The following is a 20033-nucleotide window of genomic DNA, read 5'->3' on the forward strand; positions in this document are numbered from 1 at the left end:
CAACAGGCCCTATCCACTGCCTGGCACCCCCAGACGGACGGAGCCACAGAGGTCCTCAATGCCACCCTAGAGCAATTCATACGCTCATATACCAACTATCACCAAGACGACTGGGCTGAACTGCTCCCGTTCGCCGAAGTCGCATACAACAACGCCGTCCACACGAGCACGGGGAAAACTCCGTTCGAGGTAGTCTCGGGGCGCGACTTTGTCCCCATACCGGAGCTACCGCAACCCCCGGAACCCCAGGTGGACGCTAGCGATTGGGGACGGAAGATCGCGGAATCATGGCCAATAATCACGGCGGCGCTGAAGGATGTACAGGCAGCCTACAAAGAGCAGGCCGACAAGCACCGGCGCCAACAACCGACGTTCCAGGCAGGGGATATGGTCTACCTATCCACCAAATTCCTAAAGTCCCCCCAACCCTCGAAAAAACTGGGGCCTAAGTACATCGGGCCGTTCCGAGTCACGCAAATAGTGAACCCGGTGGCAATACGCTTGGACCTGCCACACAACCTACGGAGACTCCACCCGGTGTTCCACACCAGCCTCCTGAAACCGGCAACCACCTCTCGATGGCACCCAAGCACGCCACAGCCCTCACCGGTGATGATCGACGGGCAACATCACTTCGACGTGAGGGACATACTCGACTCCCGCAAGCAACGAGGAACCCTACACTATTTGGTCAGGTGGAAACACTTCCCCCACCCGGAATGGGTGGCGGCGCACAACGTTAACGCGCCTGGCCTGACCCGGGCTTTTCACCGGGCATACCCCGACAAGCCAAAACCAAGGTTAGCAAGCCGTCCCCTGCAAAACCCCTCCCCTGCGGGCCCCCCCCGCCTACCGTGCCCCAAGGGAAAGGGCCCCCCCAAGCCCGCGACTTGGGTGGACCTCCCCCCCCCTGGACTCACTCCCCCCGCCCTGGGCCCACGAGGCAGTAACAAGCGTTCGCCAGCACCCTCCCCCCGCCCCGGGCCCACGGGGGAGTGGCAAGCAAGTCAACAGGGCAACCTGGGGGCAACGCCCAGGAGCACAAATAACAAAGGCGACGCACTTTAAATAAAAAAGAAGGGCCTTACCTGGAGCTGATAAGCACCCGACCAGCCACGCCTCTCTCCTTGCCGAACTGAGCCAAACAAACAGGGTGTGGCCGGAGCATGCGCACGCCAGGGCGTGACCTGGGCATGCGTACTAGGACACACCCTGGGAAGGCACGTGGTAGAGGGAGGAGCAAAGGGAGGGGCGAAAACTACTCCGGCGGGAATTTCAAAAAAAAAAAAAAAAAAAAGTGCCGTTTGACAGCTCCACGAAAAGAAAAAAAAAACAAAACCAGAAAACTGGGGGGGAGCACTATTCGGACAGGGGGCAGTATGTCATGAGTGCCGTTGAGCTGAAGTCATCAGCGCAATGGCACACATGACAATAGCAAGGAAACAGGGGAAGGGGCTCAAGATAAGTAGCCATCAACCCATAACGACTAACGGTCAAGAAACAATAGCTAAACGGATCACGGAACACACCCAAGCCATCAGCGCTAATACAACGGAGATCGCCCAGCTGAAAGCAATCACCGGAGGAATAGAGAAACCGATGATGGGCGATCCCGGAACGCCAGCGGGGCCTCGCAACCCCTCACCCACCGGCAGGGCAACGTATTGGACAAAGGGGGGTGACGTGACCGCGAGTGAGGGGGCGCTGACCGGCGCGGGGTATTTAAACCCCGCACCGGCGCGCTCCTGTCACTCTCAGCTTTTTTCCCCGATGCTGTACCTACGCTATGAATAAACCAGAGCCTGTTCCACCGAGCCAGTGTCTGAGCATTATTCAGAGGTAGGCAGCGCATGACACTCGTGGGCAGACATGCAAGCAGGGAGGGCTGCAGGCTTGCAGTCTTCCCCCTGCCATCTTGCTTGCACATAGACTTTTTATTCCACATAGAAAGTGTCTACAAAGAACCAGTGCCTTTCTACTATGAACCTACCTGTATCCAGGTCTACTAAATAAAGCAAGCTATCTCTACTTTTCTTCATCTAACTGCTGTGTGAAGACTGAACTTTTTCTGAACATAATTAAACTTGATGTGCAAGTTCTCTTTTTGGTCCATGCTTCTACTCTGCAAGATTGCTGTTAGCTGCTTGGAGTTCTTTTATTAACATTTAAAAACTCCATCAGCAAGAGGGAGGGAAAAGGTGGAAGGAGGAGAATGTGCCAGGTGGGAATCGCATGACCTGACTGCTAGGCCTTGTTACCTTCACCCCCGGCTTTATTTTTCACCGAGAAATACTGCTTCCAGTCCTTTGGAATGGTCTCCCTCCAGAAACCCATGTGGCTCCCACCATCATGAGGTGCCAGAGGTTTTTAAAACATGAGTGTTCTCCCAGGCCTTTGGGTAGAAATGATTGTGGAGGCCCATCAGGGTTTTATTATGTGGGATACTATTGTGTAGACACCTACAGGTAGTCCTCAACTTACGATGGCAATTTGGACTGGAATTTCCGCCACTAAATGATATGATGGTAAAGTGCGACTGCATCACTTAGCGATGGCAATCCCTGCAGTCCTCGTTGCTGTCATTAACTGAATTCCACAGTCATCCCACATCTGGCTTCTCACAACCAAAGTCAGTGGGGAAGCCAGCAGGCAGATACAAGTCCCAGGCCGGCAGGCAGGTAAGAAGCTCAGTGTGGGTCGGGGAGGGCATGAGGGGGTGCACAGGAGGTGTGGCAGGGGTCAGGGAGGGTGCGTGAGGGTGTGAGGGGTACGCAAGTGGCTGCGTGGTGCGAGTGCAGAGGGGCTAGGGAGGGTGCGCAGGTGGGGGAGACCTACCCAGCGACTTGCGACCTTCCCTGCCGGCTTCCCCATTGTCTTTCTGGGGAAGTCAACAGGGAAGGTTGCAAGTGGCGATCGTGTGATCACGGGACACTGCAAAGCTGGCTGTAAGTGCAAACTGGTCGTCAAACGCCCAGATCGCAATCATGTGACCCTGGGGGTGCTGGAATGGCTGGAACTCCAGGGACCAGTCGTAGCCACCCTTTGTTCAGCACTGTTGTAACTTTGAATGGTTGCTGAACGAACGGTCGTAGGCCGAGGACCACCTGTAGTTCCTTTTTATTGCTTTTCTGTTCCAAATTGCCTGGTCATTCTGAAGTGGAGGTGCTTCCTAACCAATAAATAAACCAATAAATAACTAAGCGGCTCGCCCATAATGCAGTGTGATGTGTGACCCCCATACAGTATGGATGAGTGCTATGAGAAATAACCCACGTGAATACAGCCAGTTTGTTGTTGCACCCGGGCAGTTGCCGGGACCCCCATGCCTCCTCTGAGTGCTCTTGGCCTCGTCGGGCTGAGAACGTCTTCAGGAGCAAACATTTTCGGAACCAGTGGCAGTCCTTGTTTTCCTGGAGAGCTTCACCTTTTGCTGCTGATACTTACCAACTTCACAGTTTTCCCCCATGAATTGTTCGGGACAAATGCAGCGATGAGAACATTGGTCACACTCACGGAAACATGTGCCACCGTTGCTACAAGGGTGATGCCTGCAGTCACTGGAAGCACCTGCGTAGGAAAACCTCCAAGGAGTAAATCAGTAAGGACAACAGGGGAGTGGCCCCGCTTATTAATCAACAGCATAGAAGAAGAAAGATGATTGATTATGTGCCACCAAGTCAGTGCCAGTTCTTAGAGGCCACGGAGACAGATCTGCTCCAGGATGATTATTAACTACATTTGTCTTCTCTATCTGTTATGTCGCTTGACCATTCTCTTTCAGGAGAGTGCCTGCCATGACAACCTCCCTCCCTCCCTCCCTCTTTCCTTCCTTCCTCTTTCTTTTTTAGAATATTTTTTATTGAAGAAGCTTTTCGAATTAAAAACAGTACAAAATTTGAATTAAAGGAGAATAAAGGAAAGTAATAAGAAAGTGAAAAAGAAATATAGAAAAAGAAATAGAAAAGAAATGAGAGGAGAGGAGAGGAAGAAAGGAAGAAAGGAAGAGGAAAGAAAAGAATCTAAAGAAGCAGCTTCCAATCTTCCTGACAGCGGCAATAGATGCATTTATATTTTACCCTCTCTCTGAGATTACACCATCATCTCCTTCTTTGCATAAGTACCGTTTCTAATCTTCAAAGCCATAAATCACAAGTTCATTTTTCTCCTTTTTCAGCAAGAAGTCCATGAGGGGCAACCCCAACTCATTTGACTCACCAGCCCTGTGTTCGGCCTCAGAGGTGCGTGTGGGTCCAAAGCCCCTCCACACACCCGCTTTTCCCTCTCTCAAGTTATTTTATCGTTTCCACCCACTTTTGACCCCTCTTTGGTCTATGGCTGTTCAGCGAATTAAAGAAGCGAATTAAACAAGCAAAACGAGCAAACGAAGAGAATGCTTCTTCTATGTGGTGCCAGGACAGCACACAGAAGAGGCATTCCCTTTGTTTGCCCTCTTGGCAGCCCATTTTCTGTGGAAAACCTGTCTAGGAATACTTTTGTAGAACTGCAACCACAACGCTTTGACTGAATGTGATCTGGGGTCGAGTTTCACAGGTTAGTGTTGCTTCATAAAGCGTGAGCTGGGTTTTACTACCATCACTCAGGCAAGGATAAAACAAGAATATTACTATTTGTAAATAAGTAGATTTCCTTTTCATTCCTTCACTTTTCTGAGGCTCATGTCATGAGTGTGTTTCGGTTATAACGTTCCGCTTGTTCAGAAGCCAGCTGCTACCCACAGAAACAGTTGCTTTCGAGTGGGGTTTTCTTAAAGCTTTGGCCTTTGCTCCAGTTGGTCCTTCCCCTGAAAAAGATCTCCTCCAGGTGATCACCCAGCCTAAATAGACCGCCGGAGCTGCTTCTCAGGGAATCTTTTCCAAACCAGACTCTGCCCAGCTGTCCCCCTCAACTGGCCACGGGAGTCCATCTCTCCTCCCTTCCTTGTTCCTTCTCCTCCTCCTCCTTCCTTCAGTGTTTGCTGCCACCAAACAGTTTACAGAAGAGTATCAGACTACCACTTTTTGCCTTGAAAGGGGAGAGGAAGCTCCAGAGGAACGTAGCCACATCCTCTGCAGAGGCCAGATGACCAGGCCTTGGATGTTTTAATCTGGGTTCCTGCACTGAGAGGGGCTTGGCCTCAAGGACCTTCCTGGCCCCCCAACCCAAGAACTCTTTGCCATTTGCTCCCCTCCCATCCATGACAAGGTTTGGGGGATGTCTTGTTGCCTCACTGGCATAAGGACTACATTTCATTTCAAGAAAAGACGATTAAGTGAAATTTGAAGTCTTTTCTCCAGTAGCTCCAATCCACTGGTGAAAAAACATCATGATTCCTTACAGTTGCTTCTTCCCTTTGCCAAGAACCCCTCTCAGCAATTTGCTGCAAATGTTCCTCATACAGGATCTATTTCCACTGCAAAGTTCAGTATATATTTCAAATTAAAAAGTTATAGGCATGATGTGTATCAAACTGGAGTTTAAACAAGATAATTTGAATCTGTGAAATTCATCATGATTCAACACAGAGTCACCCGGTCTGGGCCACAAAAAGCCAGACAACCGCTAGATGTCAGCAAAGAGGTCACCTGCATTTTAGCAGCCTGGATCTAGAGTCCTAATTCACCCGTAACACAGTACAGATAGTCCTAAACTTACAAGAGCAATTGGGACTGGAATTTCCGTTGCTAAGGGACGCGCAACTGCATCACTTAGCAACAGCAGTCCCTGCAGTCCTGGTTGCCATTGTTAATCCCACGGTCGTTAGGCGAGGCAGCTTCCTGCTGGCTTCCCACAACCAAGTCAGCAGGGAAGCTGGAAGGAAGTTGCAAGTCCAAGATGGCTCACAAGCAGGCCAGCAGGCAGGTAAGTGGCTGCTGCTGGGTGGTGGGGAGCGCAAGGGGATGCACAAGGGTCCACAACTGGCCGGCGCAGCATGAGCACAGAGGGGCTGGGGGAGGGTGTGTGGGTGGGGACTTTCCGGGGAAGCTGGCAGGGAAGGTTGCAAATGGCACTCATGTGATCACAGGGCACTGCAATTGGTTGCAAGGGTGAGCCTGGTGCTGAACGTTCAGATCGCAATCACGTGACTGTGGGGTTGCTGGGATAGCTGGAACTCTGGCAACCGGTCATAACCACCATTCGTCCAGCACCTTCATAACTTTGAATGGCCACATGAACAAATGGTCGTAAATCAAGGACTACCTGTAATAGGCTAGCATTCCTGTAAATTTTCTCCCATTCTGAAGAAAAATAAAAGTGTTATGGGAAGTTTTAAAACCAACTTTTAAAGGGGTGTAGCTCTAAAGTCCTGCACCAATTTCTATGAAATTTGCAATATTTTCTTCACTTATAACATTTCTGGAAATTATCTTGCTCTGATTCAAAAACAGGACTATTATACCCATTCATTTATATTTTCGAACTTTGGTTTTGGTGATTCCCACACCACAACTTGGATAAATCAGGCTGGGCCAGTCCCCCAACAAAAAACTATGAAGATTTGGCTCAGGACACCCAGGGTGGGTGGGGAGCTGAGTGGTCCTTCCACAGTCCAAGTTTTTCAGTTGGCTGGTTTGCTGAATCCTAAAGGGAGAGTCTGATTTTAGAGTCATTTGCCAGAATGAGCAACCTAAGAAGAAACGCCGAGTCTGCTTTTCTTACATATTAAAATGGTTTTGGTTACCTTGGTGTTGATAAACTTCATGCTCAGGTTCGGCCTTCATCTTACTGCCAATTTTTATTTCCTCCTATGAATAATAGCAATGTAAATTTATATTTAAGAAACAATTTATCAGAATAAATTGTGTAGCTAGTTGGCATTCTTACTAAACAGATCCTCTGTTCCTCTTTCTCTCTCTAAAATTGAGCATGGAAAGTAAATACCTTGTAGGGAATGGCTGTCATGAGGAGGGACCCATGCTGGGCGGCAGGAGTGACCTCAGACATCAAAGCACACTCCCACATTTTGGTTAGCCTTTCTTCCAAAAAAGAACCAAACCCTTCCATATAGGATCCTTGCATCCATTAACACATACAAAGCTAGTTCAGTATACTTGGAAGGAATATGTGGTTTGGTGCAGTTCAACAAAAATATCTCAGGTTGGAATTGGATTTCAACTCTCAACATTTGCTTCATTCTACTATGAACCATTTTTCAGAATTGTTGAGCTTTACAGCAATACCACCACACGTTGAAAAATGATCCGGTCTGGTCATTACATTTAGCAGTCAAAACTGGAGTAATATGCCAACTATAAAACCTCTTATACCAATTTTCTCTGAGTATAATACTCAGAGTAAATTTAATATTCTTGTTCAACTGAAATTCCCTTTGTTGCATTTCTATTACTATATTCAGATTCTGCATCCATTTAATCATATGGTCTTTGAATCATACTTCACTAATTGTTTATAGATTAAGCCCAGCAAGTGTTACATGGTTTTCACATTCAATCCAGTCTTCCAATATTCCCTCTTTTTCTGCAATTCTTTTGATGCTACACTAAATATTTGGAAATAGTGAAACCAGTCAGGTGGACTAGATCATTGTAAAGTAAGAGACTCAAGAGATTTTATCTTCATTCTGTTAACAATCGGATCTTGCAGTCCTCTTAGCCTCTGTTGGCTCCCTAGAAATTTCTAATCCCAGTCTGGCACCTTCTTTCTCCACAGCCCAGAGACACTTAGCTCTGCTAAGTTTGGGATACTATAAAGAAGATGAATAAAGGTAGAGACCCTGGTCCAGATGGATTATTGGACTCTTATTATAAATATTTGAAGATGAGCTTTTATTACCTTTGCAAAAAATGATGAACTCCATTTTAAATAATAGAAAGATACGAGATAGTTGGATGGGGCAAACAGCACTGATTCCTAAAGAAGGACAAGATTGGGCTTTGCCAAAAAAAAAAAAAACTATAGACCAATATCATTACTGAATAATGATCATAAAATATTCACAACAATTTTAGCTGATAGGTTGAAAAATGTTTTACAAAATTTTATCCATGAAGACCAATGTGACCAAGACCAAGAGACAATCAGAGACAATATTAGAAATGTTCTTAATGTATTGGAGTACTTGGATCAACACAATGAAAAACAAGCTGCCTTAATATTTCTTAATGCAGAGAAAGCTTTTGACAATTAGAATTGGACTTTTCTGCTTAAAATTTTGGAAGATACAGACTTTGGAGAGAACTATATTACATGGGTGAAATCAATGTATAATTCACTAATGGCACAAATACTTGTGAATGGGGAACTGAGCAAGCCCTATGAAATATGGAAAGGGACAAGGCAGGGATGCCCGCTTTCCCTGTTGTTATTCATTCTGGCTCTTGAAATTTTGAATAGAGACATAAGAAAAGATGAGAGGATTGCTGGAATGAAAGTTAACAAAGACGTTTATAAAATAAGGGCATTTGCCAATGACTTGGTTTTAATTTTGGAGAACACTTTAGGAGGGATAGATGTAAATGGTAAATGGAAAAACTAGGAGAATTAGGTGCATTGGATGGATTTTAAATTAATAACAAAAAAACAAAGATGTTGACAAAGAATAGGAATATGGAAGTTCAAAAAGAACTATTTGTAAAAACTGGATTTCAGATTGAGAAAAAAAAATGAACTATTTGGGTATTACTATAAGAAAAATGAATTCTATGTTGTTTCAAAATAATTATGTCAAAGTATGGAATGAAATTAAGAAGGATCTGTTAAGATGGGGAAAATTACAATTATCACTGTTGGGAAGAATCTCTGTGGTAAAGATGAATGTGTTACCTAGAATGTTGTTCGTATTTCAGACGTTACCTGTTTTGAGAACTGATGCACCATCAGTGGCAAAAATATTCAGATTTACCTGGCAGGAGAAGAAACCAAGGGTTAAATACAAGATTCTCCAAGATGCAAAGGAAAGAGGAGGATTGGGATTGCCTGATTTTAAATTGCATTTTGCTGCCTGTGGTTTGTTTTGGATGAAGGAATGGCGGTTGTTAAGAACTAAGGGACTTTTAGATTTGGAAGGTTATAGTCTGAGGTTTGGGTGGCATGGTTACTTATGGTATGATAACATTAAGACAGGTGTAGATTTTAAAAACCATTATGCCAGGAATGCCATATTACGAATATGGGATAGATACAAGCTCAGGCTACCCCTGAAAATACCTTTGTTGGACTCTGCGCAAGATGCAATTTACAGAAAGGGAACAGCGGGCAAAGACAAAGATGTGCTAGTGCAGGAAAACAGGGAGCTTAAGATGAAATCAAGAGAAGAATTGCCTGCAGATGGATTTAGTTTTCAATGGTTCTCATATGCACAATTAGGAGAAAGATTTAATAGCAAGGTACTGGGAAGAGAATAGGATAAAACAGAATTTGAAAATGAATTATATACAAATGATGAACAAGTGATTGCTAAAATATGTAAACATTTCCTGAGATTTGAAATGGAGAAAGGGCAAGTTAAAAAATTTGTGGTAAAATGGGCTAAGAATTTTGGTTATAATATTCAAATGGATCAGTGGTAAAAATGTGGTTAGAAGGTTTGAAGTCCACACTGTCTTGCAGTTTACAAGAAAACTTCTTAAAAATGATGTAGGCTTTATGACACCAGAGAAAGACGTATAAAGGTACTTCTAAGTGTTACTGGAAATGTGAAAAACATGAAGGGGCATTTTATCATGCATGGTGGACTTGTGAAAAAGCAAACAGATACAGGACACTTTGTGCCACCATGTGCACACGTGGTGATGCAGAGAGTTTTAAAAATAATACTCGGATGAAACTGGAACTTTTCCTGTTAGGACTTATGGACAGTCAACTAGAAAAGGCTCATGGAAGACTGGCTTTATATATGGTAACCGCAGCGAGGCTGCTATATGCACCAAGGTGGAAGATGACAGAAATACGCAAAACGGAGGAGTGGACTGTGAAGATGGCCGAGTCTGCAGAAATGGCTAAACTGACTTGTTTGACTAAGGGGGGAAACTACAGTTACTTTTATAAAAGACTGGAAACCCTTTATGGACCTTTTGCTGAAAATGGACAAACATGAGGCGGTGATCTCCAGCTTTCTTGATTAAAAAGGTTTGTCTACAGGCAGAAGGGAACCATGCTATGTAATTTGGGAGGGGGGAGATGGCCATTGTTATGTTTGTAACTGCTGCAGAGAAGATCAGGGGTCGCTTCTTTAGATAACTTTCTCTTTCTTTTCTACTGTCTTTCACTTTTTCTTCTACCCTTTTATATTTTCCTACTTTTCCTACTTTTTCTTTTATTTTTCTGCAGTTTTTTAAATCTATGCAAAGTCTTCTTTTAATGAAAATTATTTAATATAAAAACACATTAGCATAAAAGCCTACAATGGCCAACCCAACGAACAGTGAAATAGCAGCGCCCTACAGGCTCCCCCTCACCTGTCGACCCCCAAGCCTGGGAACACAACCACGTCTCCAAAGCGCTTCCGAAAGCAGGGTCAGAGCCAGTCTCATACTGGGGGGAGACGGTATTCCGAAAGGCAGGCAGCCACAGTCCTAGCATGCCTGTCGAATGCACGACAAGTGGTCCTGGGAGCGAAGGGGGGGCCATGACAGGAATGAAATGAGCCGTGTTAGAAAATGGGTCACCTACCACCAGAACGGTGTCTAGGCTCTTGACGCATGGTCAGGCCCTAATAAAACCCAAGGAAGTTGTGATCAAGGCCCCTGTGGGGAGTAGTCCAGCTGGCTTGTGGGTGAGGATCTTGGCACAGCACCAGGTGGGGCAAGAAAAGAACCATAAGCCCTGATTTCTGCTCTAATGCAAGGTCACCAAAAGTTGCAGAGAAAAAGATGTGTCCAAAATACGCCGAAATGTCCAGCTAGTTGGCTGTTGTGGCAGAGCCGCAATTCTTCTTTCCTCAAGGAAGGGGGAATATATGGCCCGTCGTTGTGATGCAGTTCTCCATGTTTTCCAAAAAAAGTGGGAGGAGAAGATATGCGGCCTCCCTGGGCACCCTAGGGAAGGTGTCTCAGAGTAGGCCAGGCATCAGAAGAGTGGCCAAGTTTTCCCAGCATAGAATGGAGAAGGGAGGAGGGTAATAGGCCAATTCTGAACTAGACATTGGGTGGTAGCGTTCTGTGAGAATTTGTGTCTCCGGGAATGGATTGATTCTATAAGGTGTGCCTCCCCTTTCTAAATATATCAGCGTAGCCTGATGTGGAAGGAGGGAATTCCTGCTGTTGAGTGTTAAGTGGTGGAGGTTTGAAGACCCACAGGCTGGGAGTTTTGCATGGTAAGGTCTACATTATTCTGGCCCAATGGATATGTTGTTTATGAGTCTGAAGCCAAGTCTGTTGGAATATGCAATGGGAAGATTAAAGTTTCAGGGACTCCCAGTGACTACTGATGATGACTAGGAGAGATTCCATGCACTCTCTGGTGGGCCCTGAAACTAAGAGGTGGCCATCAGTAGTTGCAACCTTAACAAGGGATTGAACAGGCCAAGGAAGTAAAGTAAATTTGTATGTGTTACCAGAATCTACTAGTACACTGAAACTGAAGTTGCCTATGGTACCAGAATCTACTAGAGCCTGCAGGGGTATTTCCAACCCTATCAGGGTCCACAGGGAAACAGGAGTGACTAAGTGTTGATGCATTGCCATTTTCTGGCCCTTCTTGATCTTTCTATAGCCTTTAACACCACTGGAATGATTGCCTTCTGGGATGGTTCAGACGGTTTGGGGTGGGAAATATGACGTTGCAGTGGTTTTCCCCCTAGCATTGGTTCCAGTCAGCATTGGTAGCAGGAGAGATCTAGCCCTAAGCCCTACCAGTGCAAATTGCTTTATTGTCTGCCTGATCCTATTTAATGTCTACATAAAACTGGTGGGTGAGACCATCAGACATTGGGGGTTAGATATTATTAGTATGCTGATAATACCGAGTTATACATTTCTACTCTGGCTGTCCAAGTGATGATGTCAAAGTTCTTTATTCAGTGTCTGGAGTCTGGATGGGAAGAATAGGCTCTGGCTCAACCCTGGCAAGACCAAGTGGCTGTGATTTTTGAGACCTCATGGATCTCGGAACTTACCATCCTTGGTTCTGAGTAGGGTTCCCCAGTCACAACTGGTGTGCAGTTTGGGGATCCTCCTAGATCCTTGGCTCCTGCTCAAGGAGCAGGTGGCAGTGGTAGCTAGGAAGGACTTTGCACAACTTCATCTTGTACCTGTTCCTAGACCAGGAGGCCTGACTCACTCTCACTCATGTTTTGGTTGCCTTCTGTTTTCATAGAATCCTAGGGTTGGAAGGGACCCTGGAGGTCTTTTTCAACCTCCTGTCCTGTGCAGGAATCCTCACACATCCTGGGCAAATGTCTGCCCAACCTTTGTTTGAAAATCTCCAATGATGGCCTTCAGGAGGCAGGCTGCACCACTGCTTAATAGCTTTCACTGTCAGGAAACTCCTACTTATTTCAAGTTTGGATCTCTCTCTGTTAAGCTTCCACCCACTGGTTCTTGTCCTGCCCTCCTGTGCTGTGGAGAATAAACCCACACCCTCTTCTCTGGGACAGACCTTCTACTGGAAGACTGCTATGTCACCCTTCAGCCTTCTCTTCTTTAAACTAAACATACCAAGTTTCTTTAATCACTGTCTGTAGGATTTAGCCTTCAGGCCCCTTTGACAGCCATCGTTGTTATTCTTCTCTGCACTTTTTCCAGTTTCTCTCCATCCTTTTTGTATTGTGGCAACCAGAACTGGACACAGCATTCCAGGAGTGGTCTGACCATTGCAGCACAAAGCAGTACTTTGCTGTAATCTTGACATTATACCCCTGTCGATGCAGCCCCAAACTGCATTGGCCTTTTTGGGTAGCTGTGGCACAGTGCTTGCTCATGCTTAATCTATAGTCTCCCAGGGCTTTCCCATAACTACTACTGCTGAGTCAGGTGCCACAATGCACAGGGCTGCCCTTGAAGACCACTTGGAAGCTACAGCTGGTGAAGAATGCAGCCACATGGGTAGTTATTGGCATATATCAGTATCCCATACTCAGCATCTCATACCTCTACGTACTTCATGAGCTGCATTGGCTCCCAATAAGCTTCTGGGTGCAGTTCAAGATACTGGTTACTACCTATGAAGCTCTTCATGGCACAGGGCCAGGTTATTTGTGAGACCGTCTGTTGGCATTTCTTTGTTTTTGCTCAGACCAAGCCATTAGGTTACCATGGTAATTGAGTACTTTCTTAAGTATCGGCAGGGTGAAGAGGTCGAACTTAATTGTCCTCAGTTTGGGTGCTAATAGCTGCATTGCCTGGGGGAGGGCAGCTTGCCTGGGCTTGTTTAGTTTTGCTTTTGTAGCCTGCCAGCCCAGTTGCAGCTGAGTCCTCTCTGAGCGCGTGTGAATGCACAGTTTGAAAATGTTTTTGTGCTTTCTGTAAATAAATTTATTTTTATAGAAATGCCTGGTGTGTGATTTTTCTGATCTCTCCAGCCAAATGCTTTCCAGCACTCTGACACTGTCTCCAATCATTTCTGCCTGCCCTATGAGATAGACAAGGCAGGCATGCTCCAGCTCCCTTCAAGTAAACAGTCTCATACTGTTTAACAATTAAACAGAGTTACTGAGTTAACAATTGAACAGTTCTCATAGAGGACCAGGAAGGGTGCCTTCTCTGTCATAGCACCTTCCTTATGGAACAGCATACTGCCCCCCCCAACTTGCCACCCAAGATTAGGATGACCCTGGCCCTGCTAGCTTTTCATAAAATACTGAAGACTGGGCTCTTCTCCCAGGCATTGGGCCAGGAGGTTGAGGGAGTCCATCTTGTGTCTCTTACGTTAAATTGTTATTACCTAGACATGGTACATTTGTTCTTTCCTGGTTTTCCCCTTGTTTTCAATTATTGTGAGCCACCAGAATTGGTCATGAGCAAGTGGCCATGCCAATGGAATGAATCAGTGAATCAATGAATGTCTGGGATAAACTTAATGGCCGGTGCTCCAGCTTCTGAACCAGCGGAGGCTGCGATGGTCTCATTTCATGCCACGACAGATCGAGTGCCTTTACAGCATCCAGTTCTTTCCTTCCCCACCGCCCATACGTGACAGGGGGAGCAATATTCAATTTCACAACTAAGTTCATCTGGATGCACATATTATAAAGGAAGTCATAAAGGGCTTCAAAGAGTGAAATGGGTTGTTAATTCTTCTTGGAAATGGAGAGTCAGTGAGCTTTTCTTAAGACTTGCAAGACAAAACCTCACCCATCTCAGTGATCCTGCTTCTGTATTTTTGAAGCTGAAGTTCCCAAATAACACCGTAGCACCTTTACTAGAGGGTGGGGCAGGGGGGAAGAACCTGCAGGAAAGGAGCTGGGAACTTCAAATAAGGGAGGGGCAAAGGCTCCCAGTGGCGGCAGAGAACAGAATCCCCCCGAGCATCCAAGTGGCCCAATGTGTTCCTGCAAGGCCCCCCCACAGGGCCAGTGCCCTCTCTCGCTCTACGCGTGTCGCCAGTCATGCCACCACAGCAAGGTGAAGGCAGTCCAGTTGAGCAACCCCACAAAATCACAGGGCAGGGACAGAACGGCCTTCCTCCTTTAGGCAGGCTGGAATTTACATTTTGCTCCCAAGCTGAGGCGTCCTCTTTTCTCTTCTAAAAGAGACGCTTGTTGCTTCATAAAGACAAGCCACCTGCTTCGTCAAATCCTTCCCGAAGTGCAAAGTGCTATGTGCTGAATACTTCACTTCCAGCTGCAATATCTGCTCCTCATAGAAAGATCCCAGGTCTCTGTAAGAAGGGAGAGGCTCTCTGCCAGGCCAGGCCGTTTCTTGGGACGCGTCTCTTGGTTGCTGGTGTGTCATTCACTGCACAACATCATCAAGTTACTCTCCACTCTGACTCAGATCCAGCAACTGAACAAACTTGCTTAGGAAAACGTTAAAAGCAAGCAAGATACACACACTTACCATCCCATTAGCAGCAGTCCTCAAACCTGAAACCAGAGCAACCGTCATGGAAAAAATGTAGACTTTCATCTTGTTGTCTTTCACTGATTTTTTTTTTGGGTACAAAAGTATCTTGCAATTTTCATGGAGTAGTTGGTATCTCAGTACCTGAAGGACTGAAATGGGAACTCAGTAAACATCGGGATGTACGGAGATTTGCTCAATTTTAGGATAAGTTTAACTTCTAATGGAATTTTTACTTCAACTAGGGTTAATAATTAACCTGTTCATGCACTGATAATTGGAGGTGGGGAAGGGAAGCCAAACACAGGCTGCAAGGAATTTGGATCAATTCCAGTTTTGGATGGTCAATATTTGCAGAATGCGTCCATTCCCCACTCATTTGAGAATAAACAATCACACCATGTTCTGATGTTTTGCCAAGGGAGACAATTCCCTCCCTAGAAGACAAGCTTGCTTTTTAGGTCCCTAAAATAGAGATGTTATTTTCATCACAGGGGACTGGAATGCTAAGGTGGGCAGTCAAATGACACCTGGAATTACAGGTAAGTATGGCCTGGGAGAACAAAATGAAGCAGGACATAGGCTGATAGAATTTTGCCAAGACAACTCACTCTGCATAACAAACACTCTCTTCCAACAACCTAAGAGACGGCTTTATACGTGGACTTCACCAGATGGACAACACCGAAATCAGATTGACTACATCCTCTGCAGCCAAAGGTGGCGGACATCTGTACAGTCGGTAAAAACAAGGCCTGGAGCTGACTGTAGTTCAGATCACGAACTTCTTCTTGCACAATTTAGGATCAGACTCAAGAGCTTAGGGAAGACCCACAGATCAGCTAGATATGAGCTCACTAATATTCCTAAGGAATATGCAGTGGAGGTGAAGAATAGATTTAAGGGACTGGACTTAGTAGATAGGATCCCGGAAGAACTCTGGACAGAAGTTGGCAGCATTGTTCAGGAGGCGGCAACAAAATACATCCCAAAGAAAGAGAAAACCAAGAAGGCAAAATGGCTGTCTGCTGAGACAATAGAAGTAGCCCAAGAAAGAAGGAAAGCAAAAGGCAACAGTGATAGGGGGAGATATGCCCAATTAAATGCAAAATTCCAGAGGTTAGCCAGAAGAGATAAGGAATTATTTTTAAACAAGCAATGCGCAGAAGTGGAAGAAGAGAATAGAATAGGAAGGACAAGAGACCTCTTCCAGAAAATTAGAAACATTGGAGGTAAATTCCAGGCAAAAATGGGTATGATCAAAAACAAAGATGGCAAGGACCTAACAGAAGAAGAAGAGATCAAGAAAAGGTGGCAAGAATATACGGAAGACCTGTATAGGAAGGATAACAATATCGGGGATAGCTTTGACGGTGTGGTCAGTGAGCTAGAGCCAGACATCCTGAAGAATGAGGTTGAGTGGGCCTTAAGAAGCATTGCTAATAACAAGGCAGCAGGAGACGACGGCATCCCAGCTGAACTGTTCAAAATCTTGCAAGATGATGCTGTCAAGGTAATGCATGCTATATGCCAGCAAATTTGGAAAACGCAAGAATGGCCATCAGATTGGAAAAAATCAACTTATATCCCCATACCAAACAAGGGAAACACTAAAGAATGTTCAAACTATCGAACAGTGGCACTCATTTCACATGCCAGTAAGGTAATGCTCCAGATCCTGCAAGGTAGACTTCAGCAATTCATGGAGCGAGAATTGCCAGATGTACAAGCTGGGTTTAGAAAAGGCAGAGGAACTAGGGACCAAATTGCCAATACCCGCTGGATAATGGAAAAAGCCAGGGAGTTTCAGAAAAACATCTATTTCTGTTTTATTGACTATTCTAAAGCCTTTGACTGTGTGGACCATAACAAATTGTGGCAAGTTCTTAGTGGTATGGGGATACCAAGTCATCTTGTCTGCCTCCTGAAGAATCTGTATAACGACCAAGTAGCAACAGTAAGAACAGACCACGGAACAACAGACTGGTTTAAGATTGGGAAAGAAGTTCGGCGGGGCTGTATACTCTCACCCTACCTATTCAACCTGTACGCAGAACACATCATGCGACCTGCTGGGCTTGAGGAATCCAAGGCTGGAGTTAAAATCGCTGGAAGAAACATTAACAATCTCAGATATGCAGATGATACCACTTTGATGGCTGAAAGCGAAGAGGAACTGAGGAGCCTTATGATGAAGGTGAAAGAAGAAAGTGCAAAAGCTGGCTTGCAGCTAAACCTCAAAAAAACCAAGATGATGGCAACCAGCTTGACTGATAACTGGCAAATAGAGGGAGAAAATGTAGAAGCAGTGAAAGACTTTGTATTTCTAGGTGCGAAGATTACTGCAGATGCTGACTGCAGTCAGGAAATCAGAAGATGCTTAATCCTTGGAAGAAGAGCAATGACAAATCTCGAGCGGAGACATCACACTGACGACAAAGGTCCGCATAGTTAAAGCAATGGTGTTCCCCGTAGTGACATATGGCTGCGAGAGCTGGACCATAAGGAAGGCTGAGAGAAGGAAGATAGATGCTTTTGAACTGTGGTGTTGGAGGAAAATTCTGAGAGTGCCTCGGACTGCAAGAAGATCAAACCAGTCCATCCTCCAGGAAATGAAGCCAGACTGCTCACTTGAGGGAATGATATTAAAGGCCAAACTGAAATACTTTGGCCACATAATGAGAAGACAGGACACCCTGGAGAAGATGCTGATGCTAGGGAGAGTGGAAGGCAAAAGGAAGAGGGGCCGACCAAGGGCAAGGTGGATGGATGATCTTCTAGAGGTGACGGACTCGTCCCTGGGGGAGCTGGGGGTGTTGACGACTGACAGGAAGCTCTGGCGTGGGCTGGTCCATGAAGTCACGAAGAGTCGGAAGCGACTAAACGAATAAACAACAAAGCGTTGAATAATTGTCATTATTTGTAATTAGTTCTAGTTACTAGTAAGTTCTAGCTAGTTCTCGTTACTGACATCATCATTCTAAGTAAATAGAAGCAATACCATAAAAAGTTTCAATTGTTGCTTCTTTAGGTAGGCGTCGCAGCTGGCTGCCTTCTTGCTTGTAAAGCTGGAGCAGCAGGAGCGCCCACGGAGCTTGGGGGGAGTCATTCCGAGGCCCTGTCATGTATTACAAATTTAGCGCCCTCAGCCAGAGGCTGGTTGGGGCCGGCGCTTCTGCTGCCTACTCCCCTCAGGGTTCCAGGCCAGCGGTATCTGTGCTATCTCCAGCTGAGATATTTGATACCCCCATTAAAGTTGCCCCAGACACACCAAACGAGGCTGGGGGGTTGGCTAAGAACAAGGTACCAGAGCTGCAGAGATCATTTCAGAAGCCTGATGATCTGCCAGTACATCTGAAATGAGGTGTTCCCGATGGACGTCTTTACCGGACCACTGCGGCATTAACAATAGGAGGGGCCGCCTACTGCCTGATAGCTCTCTGTGTGGCTGCCAGTCCCAAAAGAGAGAAGTAAATAACGGATGCTCAGTAGGAACTGTCTAACTATGCTCTAGAAAGGAAGACTTGCACTCAACCTTCTGCTGTTATACTAGTCATTTGATAGAATATTGCATACTCTTGGGTTTCACGTGTAGACAAATAATAGAGCCACGTAAGGAATTTAAAGTAAAATCACTACCACGGTGGGGAGAGTCATCACCACCTATGGAGTCTTGCAGATTCCTCTTCACAACTGTCAGTAAGATAAACCTCACGTAGAGAGGTTAGTCTGAAGAACTTCCTAGTAGTAAGGCATGATAAGTTGATGGCTGAAATTAAATAGTTGGGTCGTGCTTATGCTTTAGCACTGCTTTCTTGCCCAGGAGCAAAAGCAAAAGGATGTTCACACTTCGGTAGCTGAAGAGCGGAAAGATTACTCTTGGGTTGATCCAAAATGGCAAGCTGTGACTGTATAAATCAGAATCTAGTTGTTCCCAACGTGTGCTGAAATCTTGGATGTACTTTTTTGTGGAGTCATACTTGGCAAAAAACTATTTGTCCCAACCTACCACAACTGTCTGTCCTGAATAACTGCACACTTCATTAATTCTGCTTCTGTCTGCACATTTCTTGGAAAGAGTGTTGCACTTAAGATAGGTTCTGTGTAGCACATCAATTCCACAATGGTTCCTAATCACTTCTGAAAGCGTTTTAACATTGGAATAAGTACTGATAAATAAATATTTTATCCCTGCAAAAAAAAAGTTTTGATTACTGATGGCTTCTTGTAGTTTGCACGAGGGCCGGACAGGAGCCCCACACTCACGAGCACTGACGAGGTCGCCCAAACAAGCCAGCCAGCAAGCTCAGAGGGCACACAGGGCAGCCCTGGGCTACAGAGTTCCTCTTCTGCAGTGAAAGAGGGATTTCCTGACTGAGAGAGCTACGAAACTGTGGGACAGCCTCCCTCCTGAAGTCATGGGGGCTCCATCACGGGGGGGGGGGGGGAGGGCTTCAAGAAAAGAAAAGGCTGGACAGCCATTGGCCTCGGATGGCCCGAGGAGTCCCTCACTGGGCAGGGGGCTGGACTGGCAGACCTCCAATGCCCCTCCCAGTCCTACAATTCTAAGATCTGGATATCGGTTGTATTTGGCTTCGATGGCTCTGCTCGAGATTCTCTGCCCCTCCCACTCCTCCTGAGTCGGTGGGATGGCAGGTCTTTGTGCAGCCCAAGTTACCCCATTCCCTAAAGGATTCAGAGTAATTAGACCTACTCCTCTAAAGTGAAATACGTGACTAGAAATGCTTGTCAGGACCTTTCAAAAACTATTGTCCAGGCTCCACCAGCATTTGGCTCTGAGGTGTCCCAGGTTGGATACAGAAAAATGTTTCCTGTGACTCGATTTGGGAAGGTTAAAAGCTCTTTTGGCCTAGCACTTCGGTACGTCTGCTTCATTTGCCTGTATGCTCCTGACTGGATGAATGTCATGCGCTGCCTACCACTGAGTGAAACACAGACACTGATTCAGGGAAGAGCAGGTTCAGGTTTATTTCAGCGTAGTGCTAGACGAGAAAAAAGCTGAGAGTGAAGGGAGCGCGCCGGTACAGGGTTTAAATAGCCCGCGCCGGTCAGTGC

At 45.8% G+C, this 20033-nt stretch overlaps 1 protein-coding gene and 1 pseudogene across 1 annotated transcript in view; one reads left to right on the plus strand and one right to left on the minus strand.

Annotated features, from left to right (window-relative positions):
• The window catches only part of HGFAC (HGF activator), a 38621-nt gene extending 23490 nt beyond the window's left edge, over positions 1–15131 (minus strand). Inside the window, exons 1-3 of the mRNA XM_063310310.1 lie at positions 14955–15131; positions 6680–6743; positions 3445–3567 (exon numbers count right to left, since the gene is read on the minus strand). Of these exons, the coding sequence (XP_063166380.1) occupies positions 3445–3567; positions 6680–6743; positions 14955–15023 (256 nt within the window). The 5' untranslated portion in view covers positions 15024–15131. The remainder of the gene's footprint in view (positions 1–3444; positions 3568–6679; positions 6744–14954) is intronic.
• Positions 15132–18008: 2877 nt separating this feature from the next.
• Positions 18009–18529, plus strand: LOC134501918 (cytochrome c oxidase subunit 7A-related protein, mitochondrial-like; annotated as a pseudogene).
• The last annotated feature ends 1504 nt before the right edge of the window (positions 18530–20033 follow it).

This window comes from Candoia aspera, chromosome 8 (genome assembly GCF_035149785.1).
Source record: "Candoia aspera isolate rCanAsp1 chromosome 8, rCanAsp1.hap2, whole genome shotgun sequence".
Classification (NCBI taxonomy): domain Eukaryota; kingdom Metazoa; phylum Chordata; class Lepidosauria; order Squamata; family Boidae; genus Candoia; species Candoia aspera.